The 25,201-nt window shown below is 33.4% G+C and overlaps 1 protein-coding gene across 1 annotated transcript in view; it reads left to right on the top strand.

Annotated features, from left to right (window-relative positions):
- Window positions 1-274: 274 nt before the first annotated feature.
- The window catches only part of unc5ca (unc-5 netrin receptor Ca), a 191,195-nt gene continuing 166,268 nt past the window's right edge, over window positions 275-25,201 (top strand). Inside the window, exon 1 of the mRNA XM_051109261.1 lies at window positions 275-808. Coding sequence (XP_050965218.1) covers window positions 724-808 — 85 coding nt within the window. The 5' untranslated portion in view covers window positions 275-723. The remainder of the gene's footprint in view (window positions 809-25,201) is intronic.

The raw sequence follows: 25,201 nt of genomic DNA, 5'->3' as shown, positions 1-25,201 counted from the left end.
CGCAGCTGAATTTTTTTATGTAGATTTTGTAAACTGAAATCTAACGTTCATATTTACAAAAACAGCATGCGTAAAATATACGCAATGTGCTTACATCTAAATGTACTTGTTTTATTATTAAGTAAGATATGAATCAATGACCGGACCTTAAGACATTAAGCTATTTCACACTTTTGGTAACATTCAGATCGGAAAATCATCTATTTCAGCAGAAGATCCATCGGTGAATCCGTTCCTAGTGTTCGCAGTAGCCGGTGGAGGGCAGAGGCGGGCAGCTGGATGCGGGTTAAACCGAGAAACGGGACTCACGCTGCTCATATTCGGCGAGCGCCGAGCGCACATGCATACAGCTGGATGCTGGATGCCGAAAACCCGACCTGCAGCTCCTCTGAACGCATCCAGAGAGAGAAAAGCAGCCCAAACACATCGGCATACAGTGAATGAGTGCGCCTTCTCAACTAATGAGCAACTCATGCAGAGGAGTGTGAGCGCGTCTGTGGAGAGCGCGTATAGATGAGAGCTAGAGGGCGGCGGCGCATCGCTCCTCACCTCCGTTACCGCTCCACTCCTCCAGTCCCGGGACCTTCTCCTGATTTCTCCGAATTTGGGACGCGTAACGGCGTCGGTCCTCCGTTGATCACAACAAAGCTTCTCCGTCACGGCTGAACCAAACCGAAGAGGGAACGAATATTCCGCGCTGAGGAGTTTCCAAACTCCGAAGTCATGGGGAAAAACGGACGGCAGAGATTTAGATTGGGATTAGTGCTTCTCTTTCTGTGGCTTCTGCTCCAAATAGTTGACGCGCAAGGTAAGACCACCATCCAGTTGTAGAGATATTCAGTGCCTTGCTGAAAGTTTATTTTATTGTGTTTAATTCTAAACATTGCGTTTATCATTTCTTCACATCACCAGAACATTATAATACCAGCATTATCTGATTTTTCTTTTTTTGTCGCTGCGTGTTGATGCTTTGGCAATTTTGTATGCAAAACAGCCGTGTCAGTGAAGTACTTTGAAATTGAAATTGAGATCCGATCTGGTCTGGAGATCTGATCTGGAATTTGAGACCGCAAAGCCACAGTCATGCATTAGGAGTAGCCTAAAACACCAACCATTTAATAGGCTACAAAGTATTTTCTACATTTCAACTCTTTTGTTATGGTTTATGCTGTCAAAAATTAGATTTGAGGAGGTGATTATTAAATAATTATTTTTTATGCAACGCGCGAATTATTAATTCGCTTTTATTCGTTGACTGTCAGTTGTCGGGTCGCGAGTTCGGTTGAGATTCGTCTCTAACTTAGCAGAAATAGCCTACATTTACAAAAAAAGTATTAAAAGTATTTGTGGAATATTTAATTGATAATTAATTGTGATTATTGACAGCAAGCTAAGCAAGTTTTCACGTATATTGTCCGATATCGATCTGAATAAAAACGCTAGCGATTTACTGTTACTATGGTGACGTCCTCGGGCGAAAGCGACTTCGCGATTTATTTAGCGGTATTTGTAAAGTTGTATTGTGACTTTTGTTGTTACTGAAATGTCGTCTCTAAAGAACTGTTTAAATTTGTAAATACATTTTTTGATCGTTTCTCCCGCTGGATGTGTTATTTATGAAGCATGCATGGTATTTTGTTATTGCGGATTCCAGCGGGAGATTCCACTGAAACACTCCGGTATCTCAGGGATTCACAGCCAGTTTTTCCATTCATGTGTTTTAACTGATTCTTCAGTAATCCAGTTAATATTTTATAGCCAGAGATTTTTAACAGAATTTTAAAATATATTTTAAAAATCATTTTTAGATGTATGGTAGCATTACGTTGTTTTCTGTATATTTGCATTTTAAGTTTGCACTGAAACATGTTTGATGAACGTATTATTTGACTATGTTGTGCTGATTTGACAAGCGTTTTTATTCATTGGCAGTCAAAGTGATTGTTCCCTGCACTCAAAAATGAATATTTTGTCACAATTTTCTCACCCTCATGTCATTCCAAACCCTTATGACTTTCTTCCATGGCACACCAAATGTCTCTGCCAAGTGCCATCGCTGAAATGTGCCAAGTCTGAATAGGCACAAACACAAATGGGAATTGAGAGTTGAGTTGGAGGATGAAATTTCACTGAACAACAACTTAGGACTGTTTGCCACAAAAATCTGTTGTATGACTTGGAATATAGTGCATAAGTCATACTTTTAGGGAGATTTATAGAGTACCCAATGTATGGGAAGTAGCAGGAAGATGAAAGTGAGTTGCATATGTTTGAAATGACATGAGAGTGAGTAAAGTATTCCTCTTTCTTTTCTGCATTTGATCTTTCTCTTTGTGTTTTAGGCAGGAGGTAATGCAATTTTGCTCTCGTTTCAAGACTTACAGGAAGTTCTGTACTAAATTTTGCATTCATCTCTCTATTATAACAATACGAAGCATTTTCCCATTTCCCCTCAGTGTGAATGCGTGCTGTAATGTTGAGTTATGAAATTAGAGAGCGTCTGTCTTATGTCTCACTCTTTGCAGAGTGTTTTATGAGTCCGTAATGGAATCAGGGTTCATATGTGACTCCAGTCTGCTGAAGAGCAGGACGTCGTTAGTGGAGTGAGGTTTCTAAGTCACTTTAAGGAGACAAGACAAAGTGGGAATGACTCCGTTTGTATGCCGCGTGTGTGCGTGTTTGTGTGCTTGGGGTAAGTGGTGGCCATCAGCTCAGAGACACAAGAAACCCAACAGCCCATTAAAAAGCCATTAGCTAAAGCCGTCTCTCTTGCCGCCGAGTTTGTGTTGTGTGTCAAACAAACAGCAGGGCAGAGCACAGAGAGAGAGAAAGACAGAGACAGGGCTGTAAGATTTAAGAAAGAAAATCTGAAGTCAGATGGCGCGCTCTTAAAGCCGGCATGAAATCAAAATCGACTTATTTATTTTCTTAATATATGTGTCATTGCGAGCAATTCATTGGTGCATGTTATTAAAAAAATAAATAAATTGCCCATGAGATGACTTTCCACTTCTGCTGACATCATCAAGCCTTCCCGTTCGGCTGTATTTAGATAACACCCGTTTTCATGATCGAATTGGTTCAGAATGTATAAAATGAAGCCCCGGTAAGATTTTTGTATGTGTTTTTGAAAGAAGTCTCTTATGCTCACCAAGGCTACATTTAAATACATAAAAATACAGTAAAAACTGTAATATTGTGAAATATTATTACAATTTAAAATAACTGCTTTATAGTTGAATGTATTTTCAAATGTAATTTATTCCTGTGATGCAAAGCTGAATTTTCAGCAATTTTTTTGCTCTAGTCTTCAGTGTCACATGAGCCATCAGAAATCATTCTAATATGCTGATTGAGCTTAAGAAACTTTATTATTATCTACAATACCAGTCAAAAATTTTTGAACAGTAAGATTTTTAATGTGTTTTTAAAGAAGTCTCTTCTGCTCACCAAGCCTGCATTTATTTGATCAAAATTACTTCAAAAACAGCAAAAATTTGAAATATTTTTACTATTTAAAATAACTCTATTTAAATATAAAAAAAAAATATTCCTGTGATTTCAAAAACATTTATTATTATTATTATTATTATTATTATTATGTTAAAAACAGCTGAGCAATTTTGAGAATTTTTTCAGGTTTCTTTGATGAATAGAAAGTTCAGGAGAAAAGCATTTATCCGAAATCTTTTGTAACATTATAAACATCATTATCATCACTTTTGATAAGTTTAAAGCCTCCTTGCTAAATAATGATAGAAATGAATACTCCCCCCCCCCACAAAAGTTATACTCCAAGCTTTTGAATGGTATAGTGTATAATGTTACAAAAGCTTTTTATTTCAGATAAATGCATCAAAGAATCCTGAAAAAAATTACTCAGTTTAAACAGTTTAAATACTGATAACAATAATAGTAAAAAAAAATTCTTGAACAGCAAATCAGCATATTAGAATGATTTCTGAAGGATAAGGAAACTGGAGTAATGATGCTGAAATTTCAGCTTTGATCACAGGAATAAATTAGATTTTAAAATATATTCAGATAGAACATTTTTTTAGTTATTTTAAATAGTAAAAATATTTCAAAATTTTACTGTTTTTGCTGTACTTCGGATCATATGAATGCAGGCTTGGTGAGCAGAAGAGACTTAAAAAAACCTTTTAGTGTAAAAAAAAGTGTTAAAAAAACTGGTAGTGTATTTTGAAAATGGTTGTGCTGCTGAATATTTTTGTGCAAATCATTTTTTTGTTTGCTGAATAGAAAGTTCAAAAGAATTGTTTATTTTTAAAAGAATAGCATTTTATTTTTGAGACATTATAAATGTACTGACTTTACTGTCACTGTTGAGCAATTTAACATCCTTTCTGAAAAAAAAAAAGAATAGTAGTACATGTATATAAAATGGGCTGCATGTCAGTGTCTCATGTTGACTAGGGAAAAACATTCACGCTGTTTCCGGCACGTACACTACAGTGAAATAACCCAATTTAGCTGTGATCACTGGAATGGAGCTGCTTGGATTTGTCTAGTACAGTTCAGCAGGTCAGGCTCATTTTTCACACAGCGCTCACACTTTTCACACATCGACCCGCGAATGTGTGTGTTTTTGTGTTAGGAGTGACAAAAACGTGTAAGAGAGGATCTTCGAGACAGGCCGAGAGTTCACGCACGATTCTTAACCTCGCTGTCGGTCGTGAATAGTGACTTCTGTTCGGTAGAATCGGTTTAATGTTTTCTTCAAGCACAGCTGCCCACACACCATCTATAGAGACTGGAGATGGGCTGTTTGCTATGATTGAAGAGGACATTCATCGGTGGTGTTTGCTAAGGCAAAAACAAACCCCTGCCTCCAAGTATTAAAATTTGGAGTGTCATTTGTACTGGCAACAACCCATAACACTGTAGTATAGTGGTGGCGAGTTTTGCATGGGTGATCACCACTTGTTTGCCAAGTAAGGAATAGTTTACTCAAAAAGGAATTTGCTTTAAAAACATTTTCTGAACAATTACTCGCTCTCAGGCCATCCAAGATGTAGGTGAGTTTGTTTCTTTATCAGAACGGATTTGGAAAAATTTAGCATTAGATTATTTGTGACCCTGGACCACAAAACCAGTAGTAGCACAGGTATATTTGTAGCAATATCTAACAATACATTGTATGGGTCAAAATTATCAATTTTTCTTTTATGCCAAAAAACATTAGGACATTAAGTAAAGTTCATGTTCCATAAATATATTTTGTAAATTTCCTACTGTAAATATATCAAAACTTAATTTTTGATTAGTAACATGCATTGTTAAGAACTTCGTTTGGACGACTTTAAAGGCGATTTTCTCAATATTTGGATTTTTTTTTTTCACCCTCAGATTCCAGATTTTAAATAGTTGCATCTCGACCAAATATTGTCCTTACCTAACAAACCATACATCAATGGAAAGCATATATTTATATAGCTTTCAGATGATGTATAAATTTCAATTAAAATAAATTGACCTCTATGACTGGTTTTGTGGTCCAGGGTCACATTTGCGTCCAAACAGCTGATTAAAAACATCACAATAATCCACAAGTAATCCACACCACTTCAGTCCATCAGTTAACATCTTGTGAAAAGGTGCATGTTTTTAAGAAACAAATCCAATATTAAAATGTAACACTTTAAATAACCAAAAATGAATCCATAATCCATAATAACGCTTCGTAGAGTTAAAAAAAAAAAAAAAAAAAAAAAGGAGTTCATCCCCTGTAGTTCTCTCACATCAAAATCTACTGATATATTTGTTTAGAACTGTTTTGGCTAGTAATTGGTGCTTGATCTGTGCAAATGTCTCTCCTGATTTAGACAAGGTGATTGTTCACTGGAGAAAACAATATTATGGATAGAGCAAGCATGGTTTGTAGTTATAAATGATAAAATTATGGATTTTCTTACAAACATGCAGCTTTTCACTTCATAAGACATTAATTGGTGGGATAAAAATAATATCCCCTTTTTCAAATCAAGCTATTCTCAGAGGCCGCTCCCACGATAGTTGATTGACATGAGCGTCTTACCTCAGATCAGCTGTAACAGTCTGACCTCCATTGTTTCGACTCCGAAGCAGGGATGTAAATTAGACAAGAATATCTTCAACTGAGCGATTGAGGTGTTGTGTTGCTGGATGTAATAATGAACATAGTGGTCGTCTTTTACTCCCGACAACTGAGCCACTGAAGATGCAGTGGATTGCGTTTGTTTGTGAAGGGAATGCGCCTCCCAATCCACATAAATGCATCTATGTTCGCACAAATCATTCGTGATCCAGCTACACTTACAGCAGAAGTGAGTATAAGGGTTTTTTATGAATCTCTGCAATCACCTTTCCTAATAACATACTAGTTAGCAAGTTTTGTGGCTAAACGTGCTAAATGCGGCTAAAGTAAACAATCTCTTCGAGCACAGCTCGTCTCTCCACAGAGAGTAGAGAGGGGCGGGGTGAGCAGAGCTCATTTGCATTTAAAGGAAAAATCCCTCAGAATGAGATGATTTTTGCAGAGCTGATTTTGGCAAGGTAAAAAGGGTGTTGTTTTACACAACCATTGAGAATTTTTAACCAAAGTATATTATAGACTTTTCATTAAGACCCTAAAGAATCATATCAGCTTGTGGAAAATGGGCATCCGATGATCCCTTTAATGGTGCAAACGATGCATTGCACAGTTTTTCGCATATACACGCAGGATATATGTCATATGACACAACTCCTCATTCTGGACAACTTTGCCTCTAGAACCACTGATGTCAATCAAATCGTTTGTTAAATGATTGAGAATATGTGGAAAAAAAAAAAAAAACTACTTTTGCTATAACGGGGTCGTTTACAAAAAGGGTCTGTCCGAATTTACCCAAAATCCTATAAAGCCTAAAGTAAAACTCAAAACTTCATGAAATCTGCTGAGCACATGGGACAGGTGATTCTAAACAAGCATGCAAAGCTTTAAGGGGATCGGACCACAGCTGCCTCATATGTGCTTGTTAAATGCCTTAAAGCGCTTTAACTCGGTAATCGCTGCTTGCAGCTATATTTATTTATTAATTTTTTTGTGGTCAAATATGACTGCTGGCATTCATACTCTTCAGAGTTTCCTCTTATGTCAACTGAGTATCTTATCCTCATTTGTAATTTATTAGCAGATAAAGAATAGGAATAGAAAGTATGTCATTGCTTCAGGGAAAAATGCCCATGATCCTTTGCAGTGAGGGCTTTCAGCCAATAGGAGATGAGCGTGGCCGACATTAACCTGCTGACCCGAGGGCATGAGTGCATCCCTGCACTCACTATTGAAGAAACGCACATGTTTAATGCGAGCGCGATCTGTTTGAAGAGTCGTGCTGAATACAGAGGAGTGTGTGAGCGGTGGGAAGGTCTTTTGTTTTATGCTGTTCTTTGTCTTCTTTGTTTCTTTTAATTGGATGAATGTAACGCAACTGTTTCGTCATGCACACAACGACTGGCAGAGATAATGTGTGTGTGTGTGTGGGTGTGTGTGAACATCTAAAGGCCTTTTCACATGATTTGCGTCAGGGTTTTAACGCGCCTCTGAACAGAAGCGTCATGTGTTGCTTTGACCTCCAAATAAAAAGAGTTGCAGATTGCGTCAAAGGAGGTCGTTTTCACAAGGTTGGAAGCTAAAACATAGCTAAAATTTAGCTAAACCAATTATATCTTTTGACAAAATAAATCACACCATTTTAAAGGGATGTTCACCCAAAAATAAAAATGATGTCAGAATTTACTCACTCTCAGGTTGTTCCAAACCTGTATGAGTTTCGTTCTGGATTGATATATATTAATATATATTTTAAAAAATATATATTTATGTACTATTATTGTATTTCATCCATATTTAATTAGATTTTATCTTTTAAATTTTCATTTTAATTTTAGTTTAGGTTTCATAAGTTTGGTTATGTTTTTTTGATATTTGTTTTTAATATTTAAAATATTTTCTTTGATTTATTTTTATTTCTGTCGTAGTTTTAGTCATTTTAGTACTTCAATGTCTGCTTATTTCAGTTTATTTTTACCTTTATTTCAGTTAACTAAAACCATTTTAATAGTTAACAATAACAACACTGTACTGTTGCCAATTAATATTCAAAATGTTTAATGTGAGAAGTAAAAATACAGTAATATTTAAAGTTGATTATTTTCATTCATGTGCACCATTTTAACAATAAACAGCAACATTTATGTTTTTCTTTTTATTAAAACTTTTTAATATATGAGTAATGCAAGGGCATTTGTGAATATTTTTTTAAAAATGATAATGCAAGTGCTTGAAGCTGAGATTTTATTTTAATATTTCCAGTTTTCATTTTTTATTTAATTTACATTTTAGTAAATTGGTTGTGTTTTTTTTTAAATTATTTTGATATATAAAGTATTTTCTTTATTTTAATTTCCGTTTTAGTTTTAGTACTTTTAGTACTTTTAGTACTTATTTTATTTCAGTTGTTTGCCAAGACAGCATTTTTGTGTAAGTTTTTTGAAGATTGATATAAGATTTATATTTATATTTTTCTTTTTTTTCTCAGTTAAGTACAACAATTTTTAATAGTTTTAGTTAACAATAACAACACTGTACTGTAGCTTATCAAGATTCAAAATGTTTAAAATGTAGCTTAAAGTGAGAAATAAAAATACAGTAAAAATTTGTTGAAGTTGATTATTTTCTTAAAATGTTTTAATATATGCATAATGCCAGGGCATTTGTGAATAATTTTAAATCATAATGCAAGCACATCTTTGAATCTGAGATTTTATTTGAATGTTTTTAGTTTTCATTTTAAATTTTTTTTATTTTACACTTTAGTAATTTGATTGTTGTTGTTTTTTTAATTTTTAAAATATTTTCTTTATTTTTGTTTCAGTTTTAGTTTTAGTAATTTTAGTACTTCAACTTATTTTTTTTCAGTTGGTTGCCAAAGCAGCATTTTTGTTTACATTTTTTAAAGTTTGATTTAAGATTTATATTTAAATTTTTAAATTTTAAAAGTTGTAGTTAACAATAACAACACTGTACTATAGCTAATTAAAAAAAAAATGATTGATTCTTTTCATTTACATTGCATGCATTTGACAATAAACAGCAATATTCATCTGTGTATGTTTTTGGTAAAACACATTAATATCTGAAAAATGCAAGGACATTTGTGAATATTTCTCAAGATGTTTGAATTTATTGAAATGTACAGATCAGACGGATTCCATAAAATGAACCAAGCTTATAAACAAGAACTTTTTATTGCTATTTAAGTTTAACTTAAAAACATTTCAGCCTATTTGACAACACATTTAAGCTGCACAATTTAAACAAACCACTTTAAAAATGCTGTTCTTCTGGTTTTGACACTCAAAAAAGTGTGCAAAGCGTTGTGATATTGCAGATATGTCTGAGTAAATGTGTATGGCTGCAGCAGTGAATGTAGGAGATGAATGTAAAGACAACATTAGTCAACTGGTTGTGACCCATCTCTAGTTGGTACATGAGCAATAACACCAGGAATGAAGTAGCTGCAGCACAGACCTGATGTTGAATTCCTACGTGAAAACTCTCTCGATCTCTCTTTCAGTCCTCTTCAGGCAACGTGCTCATCAGGGACTGTAATGACTGCGATTATGATGGTTATATATCACCTCTCAGCCCTCGCAGTCGCACACACAAATAGCTGAGCACAGACGGTCCGTCACACACAGCAACACACGGCCCCTTCGGTCCCGCAGCGGGCCGCTCGCTCGCACAATAACAGCATTGTGTGCGTCTCGTAAGACGGAGTGTGTCGAGAGACGGCCTTGCGAAACAACTTCTGTACGGACGAGAACTTTTGGAGGGAGTAACGGGGCCAACGGAGATGCATATTTACATGATGTGCATGTTTCCCAGGCCTTTGATCGTGGCCGTTCGCAGTAGTCAGCATTAGCGTTGTGATTCTGCTGTGTTGCCGATGCTATTCTTAGCACGGATGATAAATGTAAAAATGGGCTTCGGCTGAAGCTGCACTCTGTTCGTGTCACGTTTTTCTGTGCACGGGTAATTATAGTCGATAAAAAATTACGCCCTTCAGTTAAAGGACTAACATCTGTGGCCGGTGCCATATATTACCTGAGCACCTCAACAGACTGACAGCTTCATCAGCCAATCACAGCAGGCTCGGCTGCATGGGGGCGGGACAGAGCGTCACTGTGGCCTAATAACGTTAACAACATATATATGATACAAGCTAGTGGCTGAAGACATACTGTACATCACTGCAACAATGTGACCTATATTACAGCAAAATTGTAGTTGATTATTATTATTGATTACTGAGGTAGTAGTTTCAGTGTTGTTGTCGTTATAACTATTAAAAATCTTTTTTCATTTAAATAAATGTTAATTAAAATATAAATATTAGATGAAAACTTAAACTTAAAATAATTCCTAAGTTAAAAGTTCAAATAGAAATAAAATTGGGAATAGAAAAAAAAAATAAATTTAAAAAATGACAATCACATAAAAATGAGATGTAAAATAAAATAACATTTAAATTAAAAAATAACTAAAAATAAAATATACTATATATGTGTGTGTTTGTATATATGTGTGTGTGTGTGTGTATATATGTATATGTGTGTGTGTGTGTGTGTGTACACTAATAATATGTAAAATAAATTTTTATTAAATAAAAAAATTAAAATAAATAAAAAATAAAACATGCAATATAATTAATTAACATAATATTAATATTAAAGGTTAAAATAATTAGTTTGAAGAAATAAAAATATTACTGAAATAAAAGTACTAAAATAAAAATAGAAATTAATAGGGAATAGAAAAATAAATGAAAATGACAATCACATAAAAATGACGTAAAAAATGTAAATTAAATTCTACTAATAAAAAAAAAATTAAATTGTAATATAAATAAATAAAGTGTATAATAAATGTTTATATATATGTGTGTGTGTGTGTGTGTGTGTGTATATATATATATATATATATATATATATATGTACATACACACAAATAATATATAAAAAAATGTATTAAATAAAATAAAAAATAAATTAAAAATAAAATATACAATATAAATGATTCATATAAGATTATTAATATTTAAATAATACATAATAGGAAAAGTTTCTTGAGCAGTAAATCACCATATTAAAATAATTTCTGAGGGATCATGTGGCATTAGAGTAATGATGCTGAAATTTAAGCATTGCATTACAGCGATAAATTACATTTTAAAACATACTCAAATAGAAAACAGTTATTTTAAATTATAATAATAATTCTCAGTATTACTATTTTTAAGTACTAAAATGAAGTGCTAAAATGAAGTACTAAAATTATTACAGTTAAAATAAAATGGAAATAAAAAGGAAAAAAATGATGTGCAGTAGTCATAATGACATTTAATTATAATATTTTGGAATATTTTGGAACAAACCTGGAATTTTTTAATTGCATTTTAAATCTTATATTAGAAAAGCCCTGAAAAACTGAAGCTTACTACTTAAATTACTGTTTGATAAATATTATATGCAAACAGTATATTGTAAGTATTATGCTAATATTCCATTCTGAACATACTGTAGCCCATTTCCCAGAAGAGAAAGCCTGTAAATTTTTAATGCATATATCAGCTAAAAGGTGTCGACTTTTAAGAGTATGCTAGCATATTGATAGACAAGAGCTAAAAGCCACAAAACTCGCATTTTGATTTGATGGGGTCTGTAAAAGCACCCACATTGTGATCCAAACCTCCAGGTCTGTATTCGAACAGCTCTGCGTTCTGGGAGACTGAAACAGATGCAGATATTCAGTAACACAGTCCATATTTGGCCCGGTTGGAGCTCTTTGGTCGAGCTTATCTGCTCTCTGACTGTGAGGATTTTTTTCCCCCCTGTTCGTTCCCAGTTCTGCTTCACATTCAGGTTCAGATGTTCTTATCACTTTGACTGAATGAAAATTCATCCCTGCTGCAATATCAAACTCCACAGATGCCTCACAGAGAAAAGCCTTGCATGATTTGCACGCCGCTTGCATGTTGTGTGCATGTCAGCGCTTGATTGAACCTGATGTTTGATGAGGTTGTGAATGCTATCTGTATTTCCAATTGATTGTGTGATTGGTTCTGACCTTCGTACGGCTGTTTTCTCATTGGCCGAGTGTGACGGATACGATGGGAATAGCGATTGCGTTAAGGGAGAGATGCAGTGCGGTAGTTGTCTCATTAACAGCAGCAGGTGCTCTTGTAGGAACTTGTTTGAGGTTTCAGAAATTCTCAGCGGGAAACAGAGATTGTCTTTATGTGATCTGCACACATTGTGTGTCTCTCTCGGTCTGTCTCTCAGGGGGAGCGTTTGGTGACGGAGCTGAAGATAGAGAAAGGGAGGAAAAAAAGAGTTGTTTGGACTTTGAACTTCTCAAAAGCATCCTGAGTCTTTCTGATGTCTTTGTCTTTTTAAAATGTCATCTACACACAAGGAGCTTTTTAAAAGAGACAGAAAACAACCAAAGGAATCTGAAGATCCCTGTTGTTTTTTTGTTTTTTTTTCCTTTTCATTTTTTTAAAAACAAAAATCAATCTTTGACCCTGTTCTAGAGTTCTGTGATATGTGACAGGATTTCCATTAATAGCAAGATGGAAATACAGATAGATAGATAGACTGATAGATAGACAGATAGACAGATAGATAGATAGATAGATAGAAAGATGGATGGATGGATGGATGGATGGATGGATGGATGGATAAATAGATAGGAGGATAGATAGATGGATGGATGGATGGATGGATGGATAGACAGATAGATAAAAATATGGATGGATGGATGGATGGATGGATGGATGGATAGACGATAGATGGACAGATGATAGATAGAAAGATGGATGGATAAATAGATATCAGGATAGATAGACAGATGGATAGACGGATTGATTGATGGATGGATGGATAGACGGACAGATGGATAGATGGATAGATAGATAGATGGATAGATAGACGGATAGATAGATAGATAGATAGATAGATAGATAGATAGATAGACTGATAGATAGAAAGATGGATGGATGGATGGATGGATGGATAAATAGATAGGAGGATAGATAGATGGATGGATGGATGGATGGATAGACAGATAGATAAAAAGATGGATGATGGATGGATGGATGGATGGATGGATGGATTGATGGATAGACGATAGATGGATAGATGGACAGATGGATAGATAGAAAGATGGATGGATAAATAGATATCAGGATAGATAGACAGATGGATAGATGGATAGATGGATAGAAAGATAGAGAGATGAATGGATAGACTGATAGAAAGATGGATGGATAAATAGATATCAGGATAGATAGATGGATAGACGGATTGATTGATGGATGGATGGATAGACGGACAGATGGATAGACGGATAGATAGATAGATGGATAGATAGACAGATAGATAGATAGATAGATAGATAGCAGTGGCGATTTCTTTAAGACTGCAAGGGAAGCTCAGCTTCCCCTATAATGTCACAAAATTAATGGTCAAATTATGTACTATTGTATTAACATTTTATTGACTAAAAATGCGTTAGAAAACGTTCATCTCAAAGACGAGTTCGTTCAGAATCAGTTAGATATAGCAGGTCGGCTGACTTGATTTTCTTCTCATACATTCCCGTAGCGTCACAGTGCATTTCCCCGTTGAAGCCCAGCGTCCATTGACTTCAATGCGGCTGCTTTGAACGTTTTTTCAGTGCTTTGAAACTAGACGGTCATTGGATAAACGCTGCGATTATGTCCCGCCCACGGACGCTCAGCGTCTCTGGGGGTGAATGAGGAGCAAATGAGGAGTGGGCTGGCCTGGACTCCGAGCTTCTGCGTGATGATTGGAGGGTCTGTCGAAAGATTGCATCTCCTTTTGACTGACAGCGATTTTGTACTATAAGGAATCGCTGAAGCTATTCGCGCTCAGTCCCATCGCGGATTTCTCAAGTTCAGTCGAAATAAAAACTGCTGCAACCTATTTCTTTATATTTGCTTGGCGAAATTGCTTGATTTTCATCATACATTTCACACAATTATACACCACATTCCTTGTTTCACTTTTACAGAGTTTAATATTTTTTTAGATCGTTCATTCATTCATTCATGTTAATATTTAATGTAGTAATCAATATATATATATATAGATTACTACATTAAATATTAACATGGAGGATGACTATAAATTAATATATATATATATATATATATAGTAATCTTGAAAAATTTTAACATAACATAATGAAACCTTATATTTCTATTAAAATACTTTATAAATAAATAAATAAATAAATCTCCATAATAACCTTATTTAAATTGCAAAATATTTATACTATATAGTAGCATCTGACTAAAAGAAAAAATACATCATATTTTGCATAATAAAACTAAAGCTTTTTTTTTTTACGATTGTTTGCATTGTGACTTACTTATGACAATAAGGCACATTCTTGTGAATAAATAAATAGACAATTTTATGATGTAGGCCGAAAATGAGCTTCCCCTATTTGACAGACCAGTAGCCGCCACTGATAGATAGATAGATAGATAGATAGATAGATAGATAGATAGATAGATAGATAGATAGATAGATAGATAGATGGATAGATAGACTGATAGATAGAAGATGGATAGATAAATAGATATCAGGATAGATAGATAGACAGATGGATAGATGGATAGAAAGATAGAGAGATGAATGGATAGACTGATAGAAAGATGGATGGATAGATAGATATCAGGATAGATAGATGGATAGACGGATTGATTGATGGATGGATGGATAGACGAACAGATGGATAGACGGATAGATAGATAGATAGATAGATAGACAGACAGACAGACAGACAGATAGATAGATAGATAGATAGATAGATAGATAGATAGATAGATAGATAGATAGATGGATGGATAAATAGATAGGAAGATGGATGGATAAATAGATAGATAGATAGATAGATAGATAGATAGATAGATAGATAGATAGATAGATAGATGAATGGATGGATGATAGATGGATAGACGATCGATAGATAGGGGGATGGATGGATGGATGGATGGACGGACGGATAGATACAAACTGATAGATAAATAGATAGGAGGATGTATTGATGGATGATAGATGGATAGAAAATAGATAGAAAGATCGATGATAGGACGATGGATAGATGGATGGATGATAGATGGATAGACAAATAAATAGAAGGATACATGGATAAATAGAAAGAAACATACATGGATAGATAAATAGGATGGATGGATTGATAGATGGATGGTTGATAGATAGATAGATAAATAGATAGAAAGGTGTATTGATAGGAGGATGGATGGATGCATGGATGATAGATGAATAGACAGATAAAAAAGACGGATGGATAAATTGATAGATAGGAGGATGGATGAATGGATGAATGCATTGATGATAGATGGATAGATAGAAAGATGGATGGATAAAAAGATGGATAGATGGATGGATGGAGGAATAACAGATGGATAGGTTGATGGATGATAGATGGATAGACAAATAGATGGGTAAATAGATATAAAGATGGTTGGATAGATAAAATGATGGATGAATGGATGATAGATACACAGATGGATGGATGGATGGATGGATGATTGATAGATAGATAAAAGGATGGATAGATAAAAAGATAGGAGGATGGATGGATGGGTGGATGGATAGATGAATGGATGGATGGATAATAGATGGATAGATAGGTAGAAAGATACATGGATAATAGATAAAAATGATGGATGGATAAAAATAGGGGGATGATGGATGGATGGATGATAGGTAGATGATAGATGGATAAATAGGAGGATGGATAGATGATAGGTAGCTGGATGGATGGATGGATGGATGGGTAAAAAGATGTATAGATAAATAAATAGAACGGAGGATGGATGGATAGACGATAGATGGATTGATAAATGGATAGGTGGATGGATGGATGGATGATGGATGGATGATAGATGGATAGAAAGATACATGTATATATAGAAAGATGGATGGATAGATAGATACTGCAGGAGGATGGATGGATGGACAAATGGATAAACAGATAGATAGACAGATAAATAGACAGAGAGATCTGTATTCATGTTTGTGAATGCATGCTGTCATGCACTAATTGAGATGTTTATGCTTTCTATTAATTAAATTAGCATAGACTGAATGAAGCCCCCGTGTGCACTGCACTGAAGCGTTTTGTTTTTACATATTATTTTAAAAACAAATATTAAATGCACATTAATTTCTGTAATATTACAGGTTATCTCTCTCACTTGAAAAGGCTAATTGTGTTAATTATTTAGCTGTTTTTGTCTTGAATGGAGTGGAGTTCTGTGTTTTTATCTTCACACACTGTTTACAGCCGGCATCTCTCACACACATCACACACACACTTCAGAGGAACCACACTGAGAGTTATGAAAAAGAGACTGATAAGGATGTTTATTTACACATGGACATCTGAGCAGTGACTGAAATCCACTGGATATCTGGTCTGTTTTGATGAGATTGTCAGTAGATGAGGGGTCAGATGAATATCATACGATCTTAAATATTTCCTTTTAAATCTGAGAATTATTTACATCCTCTCTTATCTTTGTCAGGATTTTACATACTTATAAATAAATTAATATTATGATGCAAAATATGTTGGACACTATATTGTTGTCAGCCAGTATAAGTATTGTATTTATTTATTTATTTATTTATTTATTTATTTATGTATTTCATTTGAGTTTATTTATTTATTTTGTATGCATGCATGCATTTAGTTATTCATTTATTGATTCATTTGGATTTATTTAGTTATGTTGTATGCATTTATTTATGTATTTATAATTTTAGTATAGTAATAATACAATGCTGTATTTTTAATTAATATAGTACTGTAACATAACTCTCATACAAATTAATAAATTAATACATTTTTACAAAGTCAAAGAAACTGATATATTAAATAACAACTAATCAACACTTTGTGTCTAATAATCACAAATAATGAAACAAATTTATGGAAAAATCATAGAAATTCATTGGTCAGAATTAACTGTGGGATCCCTGTTTACAAGCAAAAAGTGTCAGTGTTTATTTTCTGCATTTTAAACAGTAAACTTTTATCTTACAATCTTTTTCAGTGTTGGATCTTATTACCTTTTTTAAAACTAATGCACACTTTAAAGTGACAATGCTGCCATAACACGAATACCATAACACAAATAATAAAAACAAACCAAAATAATTTTTGGCCAAATAATATTGATACTGTAATTCGGTAAAAACCTGAAACCACTTCAGTTATTGGCGGTGATAATGATCGGCTATCTGTACTTGTCCAAATTCCACTGCATTCCTAATTAACACATTTGCCTAATTTCTTCCTCTAACCCTTTCAAAGTCAGAAACATCGTCTGTTTCCTCAACCACAAATGTGCAGTTCCACTTTAATTATGCAGCCAATGACATCAGCGGGAAATTAGGAGCGCGAGATGTATGCTAATTAAGAGATGAGAGATTGTCATCAACTACTTCTGAAAGGGCTAATGGAGAATTTGGCACATAACTTGGGTTAACGCAAGCGCTCTGCAATGAATTCAGCACGACTCTCGAGTGGACGTCACCGTTATAGGCCTGGCTGGAGCGTAATGAATCATTTGATCTGCAGATATTGTTCAGGATCGCTTACCGTGCGAGTCCAATAGGATCGTTTTATTGCTCACATGTTACTAGATGTCAGAGACTTATGTTTTATTATAGCGTTTCATATAAAATGTGAGTCAATAGTTGTCATACAGTAAGAGTATAGAGCTGTAAAAGTGAACGTGGAGGTTATTTGGTCTCGGGAGCGTTTCATATTGAGATCTCCGGCTCAGTTTGAGACTTCATCGAGGTCTTTTTTAAGCAATCTCATTTGTGCGGGCCGCTTGAAACGGATCTCTAGGGAAACAAAAATAGCACTTTGAACTTTAAACTGTATTGCTGCTATCAGTGGGAAGCAAAACTATACGTCTTAATATGTGGTAATTAGTTCCCTGTAGTTTCATTAATTGATTCACGGGTGAATAGCCACAGCTCGGTGAAAACGAGCGAGTCTGTTTTCCTGCCGCTGACGTGAGGTGAGACGTGAAGTTTGAAAGACAAATAAGGCTTTTAAACATCTATATTTTGCAGTAGTACTCATGAGCCAAGTTCTTAGAAATGCGCTATTTGCGTTTATGGTGATTTATGCTGTTCATAGCATTTTGAGCACAGAAATAATGGCTGTGAGATTATTTAGCTGTTTTTTTTTTCATACATATTTGTGACAGACAGGTCAATGAGTCACTCGCAGCATCAGGATTTCTGTGAGATGAGATGAGTCAGTCAGTCTCTGTGAAACCTGTCACAAAAATGTGACGAATAGCGTATAATTTTGTTCACAATATTTTTGTTTTGGTGGCTTTATATGAGGAATATTCCACATATGGAAGGGAAAAAATACTTGATGAACCTCTAATAGTAAATTTTCCAGAGGTCAAAGTTGGTAGAAGATGCAAGAATTGATTTGAATTTGATGTAAACCATGTAATGTTTGCATTTCTTGCAGTTAACTAGCCTACTCGCAAGTAACACTGCTTTATTTACTCAGTTTTTTACTACATTTGGCTCTTGGTGAGTGTTAATTTAGTTTTTTATAGCATGCATTTTTAATGTTTTTGTAATGAATAGGTCTTGACACACAAAAAACAAGCTTCTCATCAATGTACCACATATGAATTAGACAGTCAGCTATTAACTTTAAATGTGAAATTATTTGAGAAATTAACTTGATCATTAGATTGCATATTGCATTTTTTTTATTTTTATTTATCCCTTTGTTATTCAGATTGTTTCTCTTGCTTTATGCACTTGCCAAAGTCAGTTTTTGGCTCTTGGCGAGTAATAATTTTGGTTTTTATTACATGCATTTTTAATGTTTTTGTAATGAATAGGTCCTGACACACAAAAAATAAGCTTTACTTGACTGTAGCATGTATGATTTAGACAATACCATTAATTTTGTTTTTTATAACATTCATTTTTAATGTTATTTTAAATAAAAAGGTCCTGACACACAATAAACAAGCTTTGTGTTGCTGTAAACATATGAATTAGGCAAATGTCAGGCATTAATTTTAACTGTAAAATTATATGGGAAATCTACTTGCGAATAGCAGAATATAATTTGCATTATATTTTTTAAAAAATATATATATCCCTTTGTGCTAGGGATTGTTTAGTTGTTTTTCTTTTTTCTCTTAATTTATTTATCTGCCAAAGTCAGTTTCTGGCTCTTGGCAAGTGATAATTTTGGTTTTTATTACATGCATTTTTAATGTTTTTGTAATAAATAGATCCTGACATGCAAAAATCAGATTTACTTGACTGTACCACATATGATTTAGACAAAACCACAGCCAAAGATGGGTAATTTGAAAAGAAATCTCAAGGCCAGCGATATTTCTTATTTTGCGTTGGATTGCATTTTGCATTATTTTTGTTTTTAAAAAATGTTAGCACTGTATGATTGGGATTATTTAGGTGTTTTTCCTTTTTCTCAGTTTTATTTAATTGCCTAGGTCAGTTTTTTTTCTCTCATTTGGCTCTTGCTAAGTGTTCATTTCTTTTTTATACCATTCATTTTTAATATAATTTTAAATAAAAGGTCCTGACATACAATAAACAAGCTTTGTGTCGCTGTACAGTTATTAATTAGGCAGAAGTCAGCTATTAACTTTAACTGTGAAATTAACTTGCCAGTGGCAGATAAATAAAAAAAAATGTCAAGGCAAGCAATATTTCTTATTGATAATTAGATTGCATTTTGCATTATATTTAATTTTTTAAAAATGCTTCCTTTAGTGCTAGGGATTGTTTAGATGTTTTTCTCTTTTCTTCTGCTTTATTTCCTTGCCAAAGTCAGGTTTTGGCTCTTGGCGAGTGATAATTTTGGTTTTTATTACATGCATTTTTAATGTTTTTGTAATAAATAGGTCCTGACACACAAAAAAGTAAGCTTTACTTGACTGTAACACATATGATTTAGACAAAACCACCTCAGTTGATGTGTAATTTGAGAAAATTGTAAGGCCAGCAGTATTTCTTATTTTACTTTGAATTGCATTTTGCATTTAAAAAAAAAAATATGATAAACTTGGCAGTATTGGCAGGTACATGAAAAAAAAAAGGCCAGCAATATTTCTTATTGATCATTAGATTGCATTTGCATTATATTTTATTATTAAAAAATATATATTTTTATCCCTCTGTGATTGTTTTTCTCTTTTCTCCTGCTTTATTTTTTTTGGCTTTTTTTAGTCAGTTTTTGGCTCTTGGCGAGTGATAATTTTGTTTTTTATTACATTTTGTTGTAATAAATACATCCTGATACACAAGAAAGTAAGCTTTACTTGACTGTAACACATATGATTTAGATAAAACCACAGCCAAACCACCGCCAATGATGTGTAATTTGAGAAAATATCAAGGCCAGCAATATTTCTAATTTTCCATTAGATTGCATTTTGCATTATTTATGTTTTTAAAAAATGTTATCCCTGTGTTATTGGGAGTATTCAGCTGTTATACTCCCTTTTTCTCAGTTGTATGTACTTGCCAAATAATTTTTTTCCTCTCATTTGGCTCTTGCTGAGTGTTAATTTAGTTTTTTGTAACGTTCATTTTAATGTTATTTTAAAAAATAGGTCCTGACACAAAAACTAGCTTTTTGTTGATGTACATGTATGAATTAGACAGAAGTCAGCATTTTTCTGTTGAGTTATATCAGAATTTAAGTTATTGCTACACCACAGCCATTCGTGGGTGAACTGAGAAAATTTTAAGGCCAGCAATATTTCTTAATTTCCATTAGACAGTGTTTTGCATTACTTTGATAAAAAAATATATCCTTCTATGATTAAGATTGATTTATTTACTCACCAAAGCCAGTTTTTCCTCCCATTTGGCTCTTGGTGAGTGTTAATTTGTTTTTCTTTTGTAATGTTATTTTAAATAATAAGCTCTGAAAACCAAGCTTCAACAATATTTTATACTGGCTATTACATTGCATTTTGCAATCCTGTGTTATTGGTATTATTTAGATGTCTTTCCATTTTATATTTTTTATTTATTCACCAAAGCCAGTTTTTCCTCTTTTTTTCCTCTTACTCTTTTTCCATTTTAATTTAGTTATAAAATGCATTTTTAATGTTTTTTACATAATAGGAACAAACTTTATATCACTGTATGAATTAGAAATTAATTTTCGTTTGAGCCATATCTGAAATAAACTTGTTGCCACACTGCAGCTAATGGTGGGTAAATTGATAATTCAAAGCAAGCAATATTACTTTTTTTTTTTTGTTTTTTATTATTAGATTGTGTTTTGCATTGTTTTTGATTTTACAAAATCTGTTGTCCCTCTGTGATTGGGACCATTTAGCTGTTTTTGATTTTTCCCTGTTTTGTTTACTGACTAAAGCCAGTTTTTCCTCTCATGTGGCACCAACAAGTGTTAATTTATTCGCCTCAAAGCCTCATTACAGGACAGATCAGAGCTTTTGTTGTGGTGCGTTTGAGCGACAGAAGCCAGAGTGTGGAAAGAGTGGACATGACCGCGTAAGACGATCTCTCTCTCACTTACTGACCGGGGGTAAGTGGATTATACTGTGAAATTTAAACTATGATAATTTCTTTCGCAGAAAACACTCAAATTACAAACAGCTTTCATAGCAATTAAAATAATCAGCTAAGTACCCGGTCTGTTTCAAAGCAGGGTTTTTTTTGTTATTAAGAAAAACAAAAGCAAGAGGCACTTCAGTATGTGTGTGTGCATGCATGTGTCTTTGATTGTGTGTGTGTGTGTGTGTGTGTTGATGAAGTCATCTCTTCGGCTGACTGGGGAGGACAGCAGGAATGTTTACTGGAGTCACACAGGCACCCAACACACACACACACATACACGCACACACACAGAGGTATGTAGCCCAGTCTATCTTTAGTGAGAGAACCTATTACTCCGACACACAAATTCACCACATACACACACACACACACACACACACACACACAGATGAGATCAACTTTGATTCAGATCTGATAGGAATTTTTGTTAGAACAGAACAGAACAAAAGGAAGAAAAAAAGTAGCATATCATAAAATAAAACAGCAAAAGTAAAACAGAATCAGATATAACCAAAATATAAAATAAGCAGAATAGAATAGAACAGAATAGAATAGAACCACAGATTTTATAATAATGCACTACCATTTAAAAGTTTGGGGTCAGAATTTTTTTAATTTATCAAGGACGCATTAAATCAGAAGTGACAGTTATGGGTCATTCTATAGAATTCTAGAATTTGACAATGTAAAGAAAACGTTTTTTCCTGTTTTTTTTTAATGTAATTTTTGTTTCTATATTGCTTTCATTTTTATTTAAATTTGAATATATTCAGCACTTAAACTTTCAATTGTACACAATGTACACAAAAACTTACACACAAAACTTATTTTGGATGCAGTTAATCGACATTAATCGTTGCCCAGCACTAAATAAAATATTTTTTATTAAAATAATCTAGAATTAAAGAACATTGTAGAAAAAAAAGAATTAAAATGCACTGTAAAGTGCACTGTTATGTGATTTTATTTATTTATTTATTTTTTAAATTCTATATAGCATTCATTTTATTTCAGTTTTGTTTTTAGTAATTTTGTTATGTTCTTATGTAATTTTGTGTATATTTCTGTATAGCTTTAATTTTATTTCAACTTTAGTAATTTTATGTGCTCTTGGCATTTTTTTTTTATATTTCCAAACTTTAAATTATTTCATATCTTGGTTACATTTTTATTTCAATTTTAATATTTTCAGTACTTAAACTTTCAGTTGTACACAATGTACACAAAAACATACACTTACTTTGGATGCGATTAATCAACGTTAACCGTTGCCCAGCACTAAATAAAATATTTTTTATTAAAATAATGTAGAATTAAAATGCACTGTTTTTTTCTGAATTTATTTTTTTAAATATTTTATAAATTACTGGATAACATCCTGGCAGAAAATTACTGGTAATTTTTCTTTCTTTCTTTCTACAGTGTAATATTAAACAGAAGAGATAATATAAGACAAGAACAAAAATTTGAATGGGAATAAAAGTAGAATAAAAGAAGTACACTGTAAAAATATTTCATTTATTTATTTATTTTTAAGTTGTAACAAAGATTATTGGAATTTCAGTCTTTTAGTTGCTTGCCATTTCTTGCAATTATTTGTAAAATTCAGTGCAATTTCTGAGTGAAACTGTAAGTTCAGCACTATTTTTTTCCGTGAAAAGAACAGAATGGAATGAGACAGGAAAAACTGCTCGTTTGCAAGCTCTGGAGTATTTGGGGTCAGGCTGTTCTGGAGGCCGTGGGACGGTGGGGTGTTTTATAGCGGCGGTGTCTCAGAGGTCGGCTGGTTTCTTTTGCTTGTCCTGCATTTATGAGCTTGATTTTAGGACCCGGAGAAACAGCGAGACTCTGAGCATGTGCGTGAGATGGACGGCTGGATGTGCTACGTTTGCCAGCACGGCTGATGGAGCGATGAGGGATACTATGGACGGATCGGATGGCCGATAGCCGCTCTGAGGGCGGGAGGAGGGGAGAGAGGGGCTTTAGCGTGCCTCTTACTGTCTGGCGTGTTTAGCGTGTCTCGAGTGAAGTTTCCCTCTTGCTGTCAGCACACCAAGAATAATGAAGACATGCAGAGAGAGAGACACACACACACACACACTCAAAAACGACATCTGGAACGCGTTACTGGCCTTCATCCGACTTTTACACACTTTACACCAGAACAGGCTACTGATAACAGCTGAAAACAATTACCGAAACCACCGTTAGTGTAGATGGGGTTAAGTGTGTGTGTGTGATTGAATTACACTGCAAACAGTAGTTAGATCACCACTTAAAAATGGTCAAACAGCCGGTGAGGATTGCAAATCTCTGCCATTAAACACTCTCTTCTCACAAATAATGTCTCTGCATTACAAAACACACCATATAGGCACATTTTACATTAAAAAAGAGTGTTTAGTTAGTTTTAAGTGGCCATCTTGTAGTATATTTAGACATTCAGTGCTCAGATCTCCTCTCAGCTTCAGACCATTTATAGATGCTGAGTTAGGCCAATCAGAAGCTGAGCTCATTAACATATGACATATTTGCATATCAACACCTCTTTAATGTGTTTTTATTCGTCCAGTGTCTTGCTGGGTAGCCCCGCCCATTGTGAGATCTGATTGGTCCAATCCAGCTCTGTGCAAAAGATGCATTAGATGCATCACAAAAACATTTGTGACATGGTTGTTTATAGCTTTTGCTTTATTTTTGTCAGTATTATCAGTTTTAGGTTTCTAAACATTACTTTTGCGAATATTCTAATAATCCATATGACCAGTGCATTAATATAATTTAAATACTATTGTAGTTTTTAATAATATTTAGATTGTATTTAAATTCTAGTTTAAGTTTAGCAATTTTGTAATTTTTTGAAAAACATTTATATATAAATTTACCTAGTATTATTTTAGTTTTGTTATGTGCTTATGTAATTTTTTTTTTTTTTACAGTTTTATATAGCTTAAAGAGTAATTTTGTTATGTTATATAAATATTTCTATATCTTTCGTTTCGTTTTACTTTAGGTCTGTTATGTGCTTTTATGCTTTATGTTTTTTTTATATATATATATTTCTATATAGCTTTCATTTTATTTCAGTTTTAGTTATTTAATTTTGTTTTTCTTATGTAATTTTGTGTATTTCTGTATAGCTTTAATTTTATTTCAAGTTTAGTAATTTTATCTGCTTGTGACATTTTTTTTTTAAAAATATTTCCCTATACCTTAAATTAATTATTTCAGTTTTAGTATTATTTCTTTTTTAAAATATTTCTATATAGCTTTAATTCATTTTTTTTTATTTCTGTTTCAGTTTTAGTTTTTTTTTTATGTGCTTATGTCGTTTTATTCTACATTGCTTTAATTTTTAGTTCAATTTATATTAGTATTTATTTATAGTTTGAATTTCCAGGTTTATTTTAATTCTAGT

The sequence above is a fragment of the Labeo rohita genome, chromosome 5 (genome assembly GCF_022985175.1).
Source record: "Labeo rohita strain BAU-BD-2019 chromosome 5, IGBB_LRoh.1.0, whole genome shotgun sequence".
Lineage (NCBI taxonomy): Eukaryota > Metazoa > Chordata > Actinopteri > Cypriniformes > Cyprinidae > Labeo > Labeo rohita.
This window is presented reverse-complemented; position numbering and strand designations above follow the sequence as displayed.